The following is a 14,427-nucleotide window of genomic DNA, read 5'->3' as shown; positions in this document are numbered from 1 at the left end:
TTTATTATCAAAAGAGTGCGTACCGTTGGGGAAACTAGACTGACATTCGAGTTTTGATGGAATGAAGACAAAAAGGTCTTTAATGTGCATTTTCTCATTTGTTTTCTGAATTTAATAGAAACAAAAGAGTCGACCAATAAATATATTTAGTTTACTCATAGATATGTGTTTTTAAATCAAACAAGAGATGCTCCAATGGTCTTAATTTAACATTTGATAATGTCTAATAGTTTCCAAGGGTTCTTGTGCAAAATCCTGACTTAATAATAATCTACGAGAAACAGAATATTGATTGACCCATTTTAGTACTCTTAAGATAATGAATGTAATATAATGGTGTTGAAATTTTTTCTTTTTGAGACAGAGGATGAAGAACACTTCCTAAAGACAACTACACAAAGCATTTATCATCACTTTGGCCATAACTCTTTAATTGACTCTATTGTTTCTGAACCTAAAAGATCTCTCACGTTTTCTTTTTTGCCCTGGTACAATACTACAATTACAATAGTACAGGGATAGTTTTGTCCCATTCCTCCAATCACATTAACATTTTAAAAATATGACAAAAAAATTTCAAAAAGCTGATCCAATGGTCACTCTTTGTAAAGTCTTAAAATCTTTACGGGTCCTAACTTCTTCTTATTACTTTCTTCAATGTTTAATTACCGTGAATGTACAGAAACAAAGTAACCACCCACGAGTTTGGTTATCTAAAGACAGAACTACAGAGACCAAAGCAGAAACAAATTGTATTTCAACAAATATGACACAAGAAGGCCCTATTAGCCATGTTCTTATTACTTTCATAGTTCTCACAACAGCAACTCCAATGTTTTTCCACGACTAACTTGAATCAAGGAAGAACATAGAGAGGCTCCGGCATGTTTTCTCTTTGTATCCTAGCATTAGCATATGATTGAATTGTAAACATTCCTTGGCCATCAAAGGAGGAAAAGACTTGGTATGAATTGAACAAAGCTTAAATGAAGACTTACCAGTTGTCTTTTGCCCATTTACATCCATCAGATTCTACTACATGTAAGCTATAGGCATGTCTTGACTTGGGGGATAGATTCTCGAAACTGCATACAGGAAGACCACATTAAAACAGTACATATAATGTTTTTTCAGGGCTCAGTAAATACTAAACTATGAGTAAATTTACCTTTGATGAATTAGATCACCATGAATGGCAATCAAGGAGCCTGCTTTCATTTCTATAGACACAAAATCTTTCTGCTCGTAAGATGGGGATGGCTGATCAAAGGTTACACCAGTTTCACCCCGGATAAACCTTCTAACTAGACCATCTGAAACGAAGCAGCGTAAAAATAAAGAATGTCTAGGTAAGCGAAAGATCACAAAGAACACGTAAAGAGAGAGGTGAAAAAACCCACTCTTGTGAGATCCAGGAATTGCCCAAAGACAACCGTTAACTGTTGTAGTATCTTCTAAAGCAATCCAGAGACCAGTACAACTCTGTGGATCTGTGTACACAAAGGAATTATCTTGGTGCGGTACGACCTCGCCTCCAATTCCAGGTTGCTAGTAAAATCAATAGTCCAAATTACAAAATTGCATGGTGACAAAGTTTCCACAAAGTACGAAACAGAAGCTGGAAGACTCGAACTAGTGTAGATTCATTATTCCAAAAGAGCTAAGAATACTATTTTAAGATCCGAATGAGGGTGGGATTAGACAGTTTAAACGTAACTACAATACAAATTCTGAAGTTGTTAGTACAAATATAATCGATGATCTGCCTTCTCAACTGTTGAACATATGCATATCCTATGAGAATCTCAGTTCCTAACTCTTAACAACAATCAACATACAGTGTGAACACATCGATTTACAGCAGCCAGACATTTCCATTGATCAAAGTTTTTAAAGATACAAAGAAGAAACAAAAAATAGTATAGAAGTACCTTGAAAATGTACATAGACTGCATGACTACTGGTCTCCTGTAACCTAAGGATGATACCAAACTTGAAAAATTTGATGAATATGTGAATTCCTTATACAATGGGTCAAGCTCATGCAGTGCTGCAACAACAACAAAAAAAAATTCAACATCTGTGAGCCATACTTCCTCTAAGCAGCACGAAAAGAAAAGTAATAAAGCGAAAAGATGAGATACCATGGCCAACTTTGTTTATAGAAAGCTCTTTCGGTTGCTTCAATAACCCATCATCACCAAAAGCTTTTTCTGAGATTAACACACAAGACAAGACTATTTTAGCTTATAGATGGATTATAACCAAAAAAAAAAAAACACACTAAACGATCAGTCAAGGATATCCTAGAAAAAATGGCATCCTAACTCTAGTAAGTTTCATTACAAAAGATGACCAAAGCTTCCCACAGTAACATCGCATTATTAAGGTTCATGTTCAAATAGGATTAAACAAGAGATGAGATTGTAGTGGGTATATATACAGAGCAATTCTGTAAATTTTTGTGCAAATATCCAAAAAAACAGAGTATTTGCAAACATAAAATCAACATATTAGATTGGCAAGAAGAGAAGATCATTAGGGATTGATTATTACCTTCAAAGAAGAAGGAGATTTTCTCAGCGCTCTCAAAGAAGTAATTATCGGTTGTATTCTTCTGCAATACCATTCAGATTTAAGCAAAATTTTGATAATTGGATTCAAAATCTTGATAATTAAAATAAAAAACCTGATTTTTAGTGGAGAAAATGGAGGAAACAGAACAATCAAACTGAGTGAGCAACTCATCCATCCTCTTCCTTAAGCCTCTAATCTCATCCTCACTCGCGAACGATTCGATTACCAAATACCCTTTTTTATTTATTGAATACATCAAACAACAAATCATTCAACTTCTTCACTAAAAATCAGAGTTACGAGGACGAAAATTAAAATTCAAAAAAAAATTCACAGAAAACAAAACCAAACCTTGAGAGTGAAAAAACTCGAGCTGATCTGGAGTTAAGCTTCCGGTAATTCCCATAACGCGGTGGTTGCTTCTTCGGTACAGATTGATTTCGCCGCGAAATTGATTTCCGTGGTGATTTATAATACTTCAAAGCCTTTTTTTGTTTTGTTTGTGTGGGAAAACGAATTTTTATCTGATAAACACAAAAAAAAAAGGTCAAATCCAAAACAAAACTCCAAATATCTATGAAACCTTTTTTCTTGCCCAACCCACGCGTGTCAGTTCCACGTAGTTAGATGGACGACTCTCCCACGCGCCTGTGTTGCGCAGAATGGCCCTTTAAAGGTTTTATTAATGGGCCAATAGAATGGGCTTCATATGAAATTTTGAAAACCTTTATTAAAAAAAGAGAACCTTGGTGTGAATTGTTCTATTTCGTTGTAGATTATAAAAGCTTTTTTTACTGCGATTAAAGCTTTCCCAAAGTTTGAATTTTTTTTGATTTTCTCGCTTAGAGCATGATTACTGAGAGTTACTCAGTTGGTTGCTCTCTTATTTATGTCCCAAAAAAAATTAAAAAATCTAATAATATTGTCAAAAATGCGAGAATCGCTTCTCCAAGAAGGAGCGGAAGCAACCCATAAAGAACTGTACGTGTCAAATTTTGGTTGGTTGTCGGATAAATATAATTTTTTTTTTTCATTTTCTTCTCTCTCTTTCGTGACCCTTTCTCATTTCTCTCTTGAGGTTAACGGTGAATCGGCGATGAATTCACCTCAAATCCGGAAAAATCGATTAAACTCGAGGGTTTTGGTGATTGACACCGATTTGTTTACGGATCGGCTTCCAATCACAATTGTTGTCATGTCTCATTCGCTTCTGTTCTCAAGATCCTGAATTTTCTCCAAGCTTTCATCGGTGTATCGATCATAATCTACTCGATTTGGATGCTCGATCAATATAACCATCATGTTCCCCCGTTAAACCTCCTCCGTCTCAGCCTCCGGCGGCTTCATCTCTAGAAAACGAAGGTATGTTGGGTATCTTTCTCTCCGATTCTATTTGTATGTCGTCGCCTCTCATAATTAAGTCTAACATCAAAACAGGGGCGTATAGACTTAATTAGATTCATGTCGTCGCCTCTCATAATTACATTAAAAAATGTACTTGGGTTGGGTGTCAATGATTTATGTGAATGTGTATGTTGTGAAGTAGCTTTTGATTTGGGAATCAAGAGGTTGCTGAGCAACCAACAGTTGATAAGGACAACTTAAAACAACAGCCCTAATTAGATATTTGGTTGCTCTTTTGATGTAAATGTCGGGTTAAAACAGTTTGGTTGCTGTCATTTGCTTTTGCTCTGGTTTGTTTCACTTCAAACTCCAAAGAATGTTGTTTTGATTTAGATGAAACTGATGAAGCAGGTAGCGAGAGTAATAGTGCAACGTTGACATTTGATGGTGTTGATAAAATGGGTGAAAGGCTTGCTAATGAGGTATTTAGCCAGCATTGTTGTTTTCACTTTGATCTGCAAAGTTTATGAAATTATATTTCTCTTTGATAAAAACTGCTGGTCTTTTATTTACTTTGTCGTCGTCCTCTACGAGAAAAGTAAGCAAGGGAGAGAAGAATGTTACACACTGCTGGTCTTTTATTTTCTTTGTCGTCGTCTCAACAGTGGTCATTCCGGTTATAGCCAGTTTCTTCCAGGTTTGTGTCTGAAATTGCAATGTCCCTGAGATGAAGTTTGGACCTCAAAAGTAGTTTGCTTAATTTATTTTTGGTTGTGTCCCTGCAGCGGTTCCTGCTCCTGTGGTCCGATGACCAGTTACTATTTAAACAGAGGCTTGACTCTGTTGTTTACTTGTTGTACAGCTTCTGGTCCAGTGGCTATAGTTCAGAAGGTAACTGGTTCATGTGTCTCAAAGGGAAGGACTTACTACAGATACTCAACAACTGTGATTAACAAATCTTCTAGACCTCTGAAAAGTCTCAACCTTTCGATCAAGAATCCATATGGACCAATCTGGGGGCTCTCGAGATCAGGCAATTCGTTCCGTCTACCCTCTTGGATGCACTCATTGCCATCCGGGAAATCCCTAGAGTTCGTCTACATTCACTCAACATCACCGGCCAATGTGGCAGTATCAAGCTACACTTTGGCTTGACCAAACAACAACTACACTCAAAGGAATCAGTGTGTATAGGTCCAAATTTTAACCAATTAAACAAGTGTAAAACACTAATAAAGTAAAATATTGATTGAGTAACTTCTTTGGGATTCTTTAGTAATAGTTTGATTTTGCTTAAGTTCTTTTAGGTTGCTTTACTTAATTTATGATTATTTATATAATTAATTAATGTGAGAGTAACTATGGTGGGTTACTCCACTAATGATGGTTTTAGGTTTTTTTTTGCATACGATGAATAACCCTACGCGGGGGCAGGCTAGTGCTTTAACATCGGTGTTTTGGGACATCAATCTGTGTCCGGTTCCCAATGACTTTGATCCTCGTCGGGTCCGTTATGGTTCTTATGACACTAGCGACGTTATTTTTGCGTTTACCGAGGAAAATCCACCTTCTTCATCTAATATAATGGTCATATCCGATCCGAAAATCTTCACTGGTGTTTCTAACGTCCTAAATATGATCGGATACCACACCTTCTTCAGCCGTGTCCCTTTGATTCTCTTCAAAGCCTCCTTCTTGAGCAAGAAGGTGTTTGTATTGTCGCACCTGATGAGGAAACAGTTGAATCTGCCTTCTGGGATTGTTTAGTGTGCTGCCGTGATCCTCCTGGCCATGTCTTTGAGAATTTCCTCACGCATCTCCATGGTGAAGAACATCAACAGATGGTATAATCAAGCCAAATCTACTTTGATTGTCTTTTTACCAGAAGTAGTTTTTAGTTTTGACCCCATGCATGTGCATTTGTTGTTTTCAAGCAGGTGTCCGACTTATTGCCTTTGAATAACAATAATGCTGTTCAACATCTGCCTCCCATTGATGAAAATCTAGTGAAACGAACTCTCATGGTGAGGATGCAACCAAAGTCATAGTTTTAATATCTGATAACGTTAAGATTTCTTCTAACATTTTGGTTTCGTTTGAAAACCTCTTACCACAAAGTTCCCCTTGAAAAGTTTTCTTCTTTTTCTGCTTGTAATTTTATTTGCCTAAATTGTTCTTTTTATTTTTGTTTTCAATCAGACGTGGGACTGGTTCCCTCCGGTTGTAGCACCAGGTCCTTTTTATATGTCTGCTTATTATGAGACAATGCAGGAGGCTGAAACATTTGTCTTTTGGGACATCAATACGTATCCCGTTCCCAGTTGCTCTGATGCTCCTCGGGTTGGTCCGTGCATTAAACGGTTTTTGGCCAAGGCAGGCTACTTTGGTCCTTTCATCATCATTGCCGTTGGCGTATTAACAGAAGTCCCTGTTGACATCCTGAAGGGAGTCTCTTCAAGTGGAATCACTCTCACCAATCTCCCCTACGGTATCTTCTTCTCATCCTTGTGCCTTGCTACTCTCTAATGGATATCGAGTCTTAACTCTATCGTCTCGTCTCTGAAACAGGTTCCTCAGACCTTGGCCGTCTCCTTTCCGAGTTTACCATTAAGCAGCCAGTTCCAGCTAATATAATGGTCATATCCACTACAAAAATCTCCGCGCTTACTTCTAGATACCTACTAGAAATAAAGAATCACAACCTTATTCAGCCGTTTCCATATGCTTCTCTTGAATGCTTTCTTTCGGCAGATTCAGGGGCACTTGAGGAGGATAAGTGCAGTGAAACTGGGGAATCTGCCTACTGGTTTTGCTCAGTATGCTACCCTGGTCTTGCTTACAAAGGCTTTGATAATTTCACCACGCATCTCTCTAGTGAACAACATCGATTGAAGTTGTTGGACGTGTTGCCTAAAAAGGAGTTACCTGAGAAAAACAAGGAGGCTGTAACAATGGTCTTTTGGGACATCAAAATGTGTCCGGTTCCCTCTCGCTGTGATCCTAGTCTGGTTGGTCCGAGTATTAAACGGTTTTTGGAGAAAAGTGGCTACACTGGTCCTCTCACTATCACTGCCGTTGGCGTACTAACAGACGTCCCTAATGACATCCTGAGAGGAGTCTATTCCGGTGGAATCTCTCTTGATAACAACTCCTACGGTTAGTATCTTCGTGCTACTCCTACAGTAATGAATATTTTACCTTGATGTGTAGAGAGAGGCTCAATTCTTTTACTTTCTGAAACAGGTTCTTCAAGCATTGATGATAGAGTTTTTGATTATACCAGTGAGAATCCACCTCCAGCTAATATAGTGGTCATATGCGATCCAAAAATCTGCGAGGTTACTTTTGAGTACCTAAGTTTGAAGGGGGGGGTACGACCTTCTTCAATATGCTTCTATTCAAAGCTTTCTTCCGGCAGTTTCAGGGGAACTTGAGGGGGGTAAGTGCAGTGAGATGGGTGAATCTGCCTGCTGTGTTTGCTCAGATTGCTGCCGCGATGGCGATGATGTTGAGAAAGACTTTGAAAAATTCTCCACGCATCTCTCTAGTAGAGCACATAGACAGAAGGTACTCAATCATCCTACTAGACAAACCGGACGGACTTACTGTATTAATAAAATGTCTCTAAGTTTCCCTTTCTCACTTGTAGTTTTATTGCCTAAATTTTGACCCCTTTGTGCATTTGTTTTTCAAGCAGATGTTGGACTTTTTGCCTAGCAAAGCTCGGTTTTCCCGTCAGGAGGATGCTTCCTACCATGGTGGCGGATCAAGCAAAGGCAAGAAACGAGGGCGTGAACAAGAGGAAAAGGAAGTGGAATAATAAGAAGAAGAAGGCCCTTGGTGTTGGTTCTTCTCTGAGGCCTTTGGTATCATCTTTTTAACGTGCAATTATCTGGCTGTACCAACATAATCACTTCTTTAGAACACGAGCACAAATTTTATATAAGAAAGAATCAAATCAATATTGAAAATAATTTTCTCAAAGAAACACAAGATTCACATCTAAAGAATCATAAGAATATGATGAAATAAATGAAAACCCCTCCTATTTCAAAGAATTTCAAAAAAGAAAAAAAAGGAAGACACTGAGAGTCTCTCTAACCAAACAATATACAAAACTTTTCGGGCAGCTTCTCCTGTCCTTTCTCTACATATCTCCTAACACAAAAGACTCTTCTTGACGCCTGCGTTTACAAAATGTACAAAACGCAAACGCTTCAAACCGCAAAACACCCCCCTAAAACCAAAACAAAAAAAAATAACCAAAATCCAAACGCTGTCCTATTTTCTTTGCTCAGCAGCAGCTAAGGGAATGAGTTATAACTTCAATTTCGTCTCTCCTGTTAGATACGTCAGCTTCAATGTGTTAAAAGTATCAAACAATGTTGTGGCTGTTACTCCTCCGCCAACCTTCCTGGAGATAAAAATAGACGACTCCGAGACCCCTCCATACGTTGTCTCCCTACAATTCTGGGCAGGCTGAGTCTCTTAGTCCTGTCTGATTTGAAAGAATTACAAGGAATGAACACACGGCCTTTAGCAGAGGATTCTGGAAGGCCTATAATCAATAGTGTGTTTTCAGGTGGCAGGGGATGGTCTGGAATCTGGGCTTGTTGTTTTGTTCCTACGGGACATGCAGTCAGGGCAAGGAAACGTGTAAATGGAGTCATTAGGTCGTTTGAGCTCAAACCCCTTTGAGTCACTATGAGACCTCATGTTTAGCATCTGACGTTTAAAACTCCGCCATCTTCGCCAATAAAAAAAAAAGACAAACAGAAACACGTTTCAGCAATAAGAGATGACACAGCAGCAACAAGGTTTTAGATTTGCAGATCAGTCCAAACACACAATGCTCAGGAGAAACATTGGTATTGTATGTGGAGCTTCAGTAGGGTTTACTGAAGATGTAGAGTAGAAGAAATAAGTACCCGATGTTGGGATTGTCAAAGAGGATTGCCAACTTTCGCTTGTCCGGTCTTATGGTCTTGGAATGTCCTCCAAACAAATATCTCCGATGACCCATGAGGAAATGAGGAAAGTTTCCACCTTGTGTGGTCACAAATACCTCACTGTGGAGACAGACCGTGTAATCTATTGCAGCCATTCTGGACGAGAAGTTCTATACACAGTCTCAAGTCAGATATATTATTCATCACGAGATATATACTCCTCAGAACAAACACCAGGGAAGAAGCAAACCTTATATGGAGCAAGTTCCTCCTCTGATGCAAGCATCTCCTTAGTTTGTAAATTTGGGAACATCTCTAATAGTGGGGCCATAGTTCTATTCGCATCATATATCTCACCAGATGCAAGGTAAATATATGTGCTTTTGTTGAACCCCATTCCTCTAAGCATTAAACCCACCTGAAGAGTTAACAAGAAATGTATAAGTCAAACAGAACAAGTCACACTATTACTCGCAAGGGTTTGCGGAACTATTCTGATGGATGATAAACTAATGAAGATATCCGAGAGTGTTTATATATTGCAGATAGTAGGAGCAGTGTCCAGAATCAAACGAATGGATACGTACCTCTAAAGGAGTTAAAGGGCATTTTCCGTTTTGCCTGATAGCACCAGGTCGTATAACACGGCCTGGTTTTGTGAACTTTCCTTTCCATCCTCGTTCTCTTGCTGCAATCATATCTTGTTTTTCTTGGTTCCCGCCATCAAATATGCAACAGGAGAAAGCTACCATGTCCTGCAACATGTAGATTTAGTTTATTGAATCTCTCACCTCAGACATAAAGCTCTCTCTATGCAAAAATTTACAGCCATGATAAAGACCAGTGGGGATTTTTTAGATCTCTCTCCTTTACATGGAACAAACCTCTTCAAAACGCAGATGTACAGAAACGTACTTTGCGCCGTGGTTTGCACTTTGCTCTTTCATTCTCTTCACCAGAGTTTCTCCTAGGGTTAGTATGGGGTTCGAAAATCTCAGGGCTTCGTAATTGGCCAAACATCTAAGCCTCTGGACAGCTTGAGGAGCATCAAATGAAAGTCTATTTGCAAATGGGGATATTCGTATAATCCTGTGCCATGCAAAGATAACGGTTCTTCAATGACAAGTACTAAACAGATCCAAAACATATTTTCCAATTAAAAAAGGTAGTTTACTATATCATGTTACGAACAAAGGGTTTTTAACTCTACCAACAATGCGTGATCAACTCTACCACATGAAAACAATCTTCTAAAGAGCAATTTGTAACTTACTTCTCCTCAAGTAGCTTCGGCAAGATCGAGTCTCGATAATATTGAATAGGTGACCATGCTTTAACTCTGAAGTTGTAGACATTTGTCATGTTATAGTCAAAACGCTCCATTAGATATTCAGGAATTGTATCAACCACCCGCACATCATTTGCTAAGGTATTGACAAAGAATTCTTCATCATAGATGTCCCCAAATTTACTGAAAGAAAACCCTCTGTCAGAAAGCAGTCTACAAAAGATGGCTTTGATTTGAACAAACAACGGCAAGACAAGATTTTCAGAAGAAAGCAATCTAAAACCTTGGATCTCTCCATATGCTGTGGTAGTGAAAGTTGGGAATTACTAGAGTAGCATTAAGATAGCCTGCCACAGCAACCGCATTGCATATCTAAGCATAACATGGTAGAAATAAGTCAATAGTTTTGACAAAAACAAGATCGCTAGAAATGATTGAGCTAAATGCATAGATTTCATGTATCATGAAAAGATCAACAAACCCACCGATGTCCGCTGCTGATTCAAGCCTCCGTTCGCCTCGACATATATGAAACCATTTGACTCGGGCAAGTCTACAATTGTAAACAAAACAAAAAAAAAAGCAGATATCCAATTAATCAATTATGATCCAAACAACAGGCTAAATCTGAGATCCTGGCAAAACTTTTCGGTATTTACTCTCGTATATCAAACTCAATAGCCCAATTTAAATCCAGGTAGGGACATTTGGACAAGAAATGCTTCATAAACATAGAAGCTTACTGCTTAAGAGAAGCATAAATTATGAAGAATTACAAAAGCAATGTAATACCTCCAGTGGACTTGTTCACGTATGGCTTCCATTCCCCACCTTTATAGGAATGTTTCCAAATGGTTGATATCTGAGAATGATTACAATTCCAATGATGATAAATATAAAAAAGAATAGCAAAGCAACTATACTAAGATTGTCAACACATCACTCAAACAGGCGAAACAGAACCAATGTAGCAATCGTGATATATGGAGTTATCTATTCACCAAAATCTCCAAATCTAACACTAGTTTCAAGGGTAAGGAAGATAACCAATACGAACCTAGAAATTGGTCAATGCTCTTTGTGTCCATATACTTATAAGTCAATAGAGAAACATGTTTATACAAGTAAACTTAAGGAGAACCATCACCATTATCCAATCTTATGAGCTTGAATTCCTCTAGAGCAAGTTCAATCAAGAATCCCTATCAGTCAATCACTAAATCCGAAACACTAATTTGTAGCTCAAGAGAGCAACGAGTCAATCTCATGTCGTGATCCAATGATCCAGAGCAAATTGCAAAGGATTTACTAAAAATCAAAATTCAAAGAAAGAAGCAGAGAGAATCACAATGTATGGGAGCTGAAAGAGAAGAAGACTGACCGCATCAGCGGTGGAATTATCGGCGTCCATCTCAGGGCGGAGCTTAGCGTAAACCTGGGGGCTCTTGTAAACGGATCCAGGGGGAGGTCGACGCTGGATGATCGGTACAACATCGAAGGAGACGGTTCCCATGTAAAGGAGCATACAAGAGATGTATATGAGAGGAGCGAACAGGAAAATTCCCTGACGACGGAGAAGAACCGATAAGAGGATCCAGGAGAGGCGATGGGCGAGTGTGCGACTTGGCTGAACCGTAGGAAATCTAGTACCGGCGGCGGCGGCTTTAGAACGGCCGTGACGGTAACGAGGAGAACGGCGAGGAGACGCCGGAGGAGACGGAGTAGTGTGGCCGCTTCCAGGCAGCCGATTCTTGGCTAGCATTTGAGAAACCAAATCGACAGATCTCAATCCCTCTCGTATCTTTCGTCAACGCCTTTTTTACATCATCATCATCATTAGTTCCTGATATCTCCGGCGGCGGCGGCGGGAGGTCGTAAAAAAGAAGTGAGGCGGCGATGTAAATCCCCACGGCGGAGACGGCGGTTGCGAGATGAGAGAGATTTAAACGCCGGGAAGCGAGAGAGTGTATCTAAAGGGGAGCTTTTTTTTTTTGTGTTCCTGTTGAGCGGTGGAGGAGACGAAGCGTGATCAGTCACATGCCCACCATTACCCTTTTCTTCTCTTCCTTTGCCTTTTTAGTTTTTCTCTCTGTCTTTCTTTGTTTTTTTATATATTTGTGTTAGATTTCAAATTTTTATTTAAAATTATGAAACGATATATATAAAAATATATTCTGGATCAAGAGATTTAGCTTAATCTCCATTTTTTAATTTAAAATATATATACTACTAGAAAAGTAGAAAGTCGTTACATTTTTTTTAGTACTTAATTAATTTATATATAGGATGTTTGTTTTACGTTTTGATTTTATTCGTATAAAAGATATGGAAAATATCCAACAAGAGAACTCAACATTTTCTTTTGTCATGTTTTGGAAGGACATTATATATTCAGAAATATATATATATATTTTGTATATCTTCTCGTTACAGTTAAGCTAATTGTGAATTATCTATTTCTACTACAAAATAAATAGAAATCAACCATTATATGTCTACAATCATATTGCAGGATATATTTACATCAATATTTTCTGAATTTGATAGATATAATTTATTAATCGTTGAAAAGAAACAGTATATTATATATGTTTCAAATGTAAAAGAAAAAAAAAACATTTTTATCATCTACGTATTATTCGAATAATAAATTAATAATAGTTGTATTTGATACATCATCAATTAATATATGATGACAATTTACTAGTATAAAAATATTAAATTAAACAACTCTCAGAAGACAAAGCCAACACGACAAGCAATGTTGATTCAATGCTCTCTATTTATAGCTAATCTTGAAACGGCACGTGCTTTGGTAAGGAATTAGGGTGTAATTATTTTTGATGACAACATTATAGTTTTCCAAAGCATGATTTGCTTCCTAACACAATGCAATCACATCTTTTGGAACAATAATTTTTCTATAAGTATTTTAAATGTTGACTTGCGAGTCTCATAAGATTTAGATCTCCTCCACTTGTGGATGACACCATCCGATCCCCACGTAATTATACCAAAAACATTAATAAATAAAGCTTAATCTGTAGTTAAGTGGAAATTTGTTGTTAAGTTTGTGACTTACACATGTGTAAATAAATTATTTAAAAGTAAAAAAATGAATGCTGGTTGTTTTGGAAATACATACATAGGGCAGTTCATTATAAGTAATCATGTGAGTTTTACTAGAAATTAGCTTAGGCTGTGGCTGTGTTGCATGTGCAACTGAGATGGAGAGAGAGAGAGAAAGAGAGTGGTTGGCAACAGCGACGACGTTATTTATTTTTACCACATAAAAAGAAAAGATTCCCAAATTTAGCAAGATACTATATATGCCATTTTCTTTAGGTTTTAGGACATTATTGTTTGTTTTTCAATTGAGTAATACTATGACACCTGCAAGTTGCATATAAAACTCTGTCGTGTTTTGTAAATTTCTTGGTAGTTAAATATACAAACGATTCGACGATGATGTTTCGACATCTTACACTACCAGTTATATCATGTCATCTGTTTTGTTTTAAAACATATTCTTTGGAACCAGCCGTGTAGTAGAGTTTTTTTAGCTTGTTATATACGCACAAAATACAAAAATAAATGACAAGACAAGGATTAGACATTAAGATAAAGACAGTTATAAATACCAAAATCCAACGAGGGGAAATGATGAGAAACAACAAAAGTTTTCAATCAAAGTTAATTAGTCGATGGGTAAAATTATTCTTCCTCTGAACACAAAAACTAACGCCACCAATAAACCCACTAGCTGAGACTCAGAGACTTGCTTATTTTAGCATTTTCTTAACACTACTCGTCGTGTGCAATGTACTGAACTGAGGTACGTCTTTGTCCCGGAACAGATGAATAGATGATTCTTACGTCCATCATACATCATCACCAACACAAATTTATCTACAGAACTTTCTGCACAAGAATGCGATTGAATGAACGTTGGAATCGAACGTTTCATTTGGTTCCTGACTTCTGATTGTTCGGGATTCTAAGACCATCATTAATGGAGCAACCCTCCTAAGTTACCCACATATTAATTAATTATATAATTAATATTAAATTAATTAAAGTAACCCTAAGTGAACTTAATCAAAATCACCCCTCCACTAGAGAACACAAAGAAGGTTGCTCAATCATTTAAAATAATATTTTTTAAATTTGTGTTTATTAATTATCAAACTTTAATTATCTAAAATGACAAAAACATTATTTAAAATTTGTATATTACATAAAATAGAAAACAATAAAATTTTATAAACT

At 37.4% G+C, this 14,427-nt stretch overlaps 2 protein-coding genes across 3 annotated transcripts; both read right to left on the bottom strand.

Annotated features, from left to right (window-relative positions):
* Nucleotides 1-621: 621 nt before the first annotated feature.
* LOC104710076 (phytanoyl-CoA dioxygenase) lies at nt 622-3,232 on the bottom strand. The gene is made up of 9 exons (XM_010426618.3): nt 2,929-3,232; nt 2,690-2,811; nt 2,557-2,617; nt 2,145-2,213; nt 1,932-2,050; nt 1,401-1,548; nt 1,169-1,313; nt 999-1,085; nt 622-902 (listed from the first exon to the last, which is right to left on the bottom strand). The coding sequence occupies exons 1-9, from the start codon at nt 2,981-2,983 to the stop codon at nt 857-859; spliced, it is 852 nt and encodes a 283-aa protein (XP_010424920.1). The 5' UTR covers nt 2,984-3,232; the 3' UTR covers nt 622-856.
* A 4,625-nt stretch (nt 3,233-7,857) lies between these two features.
* LOC104710075 (protein ESMERALDA 1) lies at nt 7,858-12,447 on the bottom strand. Of its 2 annotated transcripts, none has more exons than XM_087466892.1 (10): nt 11,540-12,447; nt 10,951-11,020; nt 10,644-10,711; nt 10,442-10,530; nt 10,144-10,341; nt 9,755-9,959; nt 9,458-9,625; nt 9,121-9,288; nt 8,850-9,040; nt 7,858-8,668 (listed from the first exon to the last, which is right to left on the bottom strand). In XM_087466892.1, the coding sequence occupies exons 1-10, from the start codon at nt 11,918-11,920 to the stop codon at nt 8,500-8,502; spliced, it is 1,707 nt and encodes a 568-aa protein (XP_087323018.1). In that variant the 5' UTR covers nt 11,921-12,447; the 3' UTR covers nt 7,858-8,499. The 2 variants fall into 2 exon arrangements, with proteins under 2 accessions (XP_087323018.1, XP_087323019.1); XM_087466893.1 differs by having other exon boundaries at nt 10,442-10,505; nt 11,540-12,295.
* Nucleotides 12,448-14,427: the final 1,980 nt, after the last annotated feature.

Source organism: Camelina sativa, chromosome 9 (assembly GCF_030686135.1).
Source record: "Camelina sativa cultivar CO46 ecotype springtype chromosome 9, ASM3068613v1".
Taxonomy (NCBI): Eukaryota; Viridiplantae; Streptophyta; class Magnoliopsida; order Brassicales; family Brassicaceae; genus Camelina; species Camelina sativa.
This window is presented reverse-complemented; position numbering and strand designations above follow the sequence as displayed.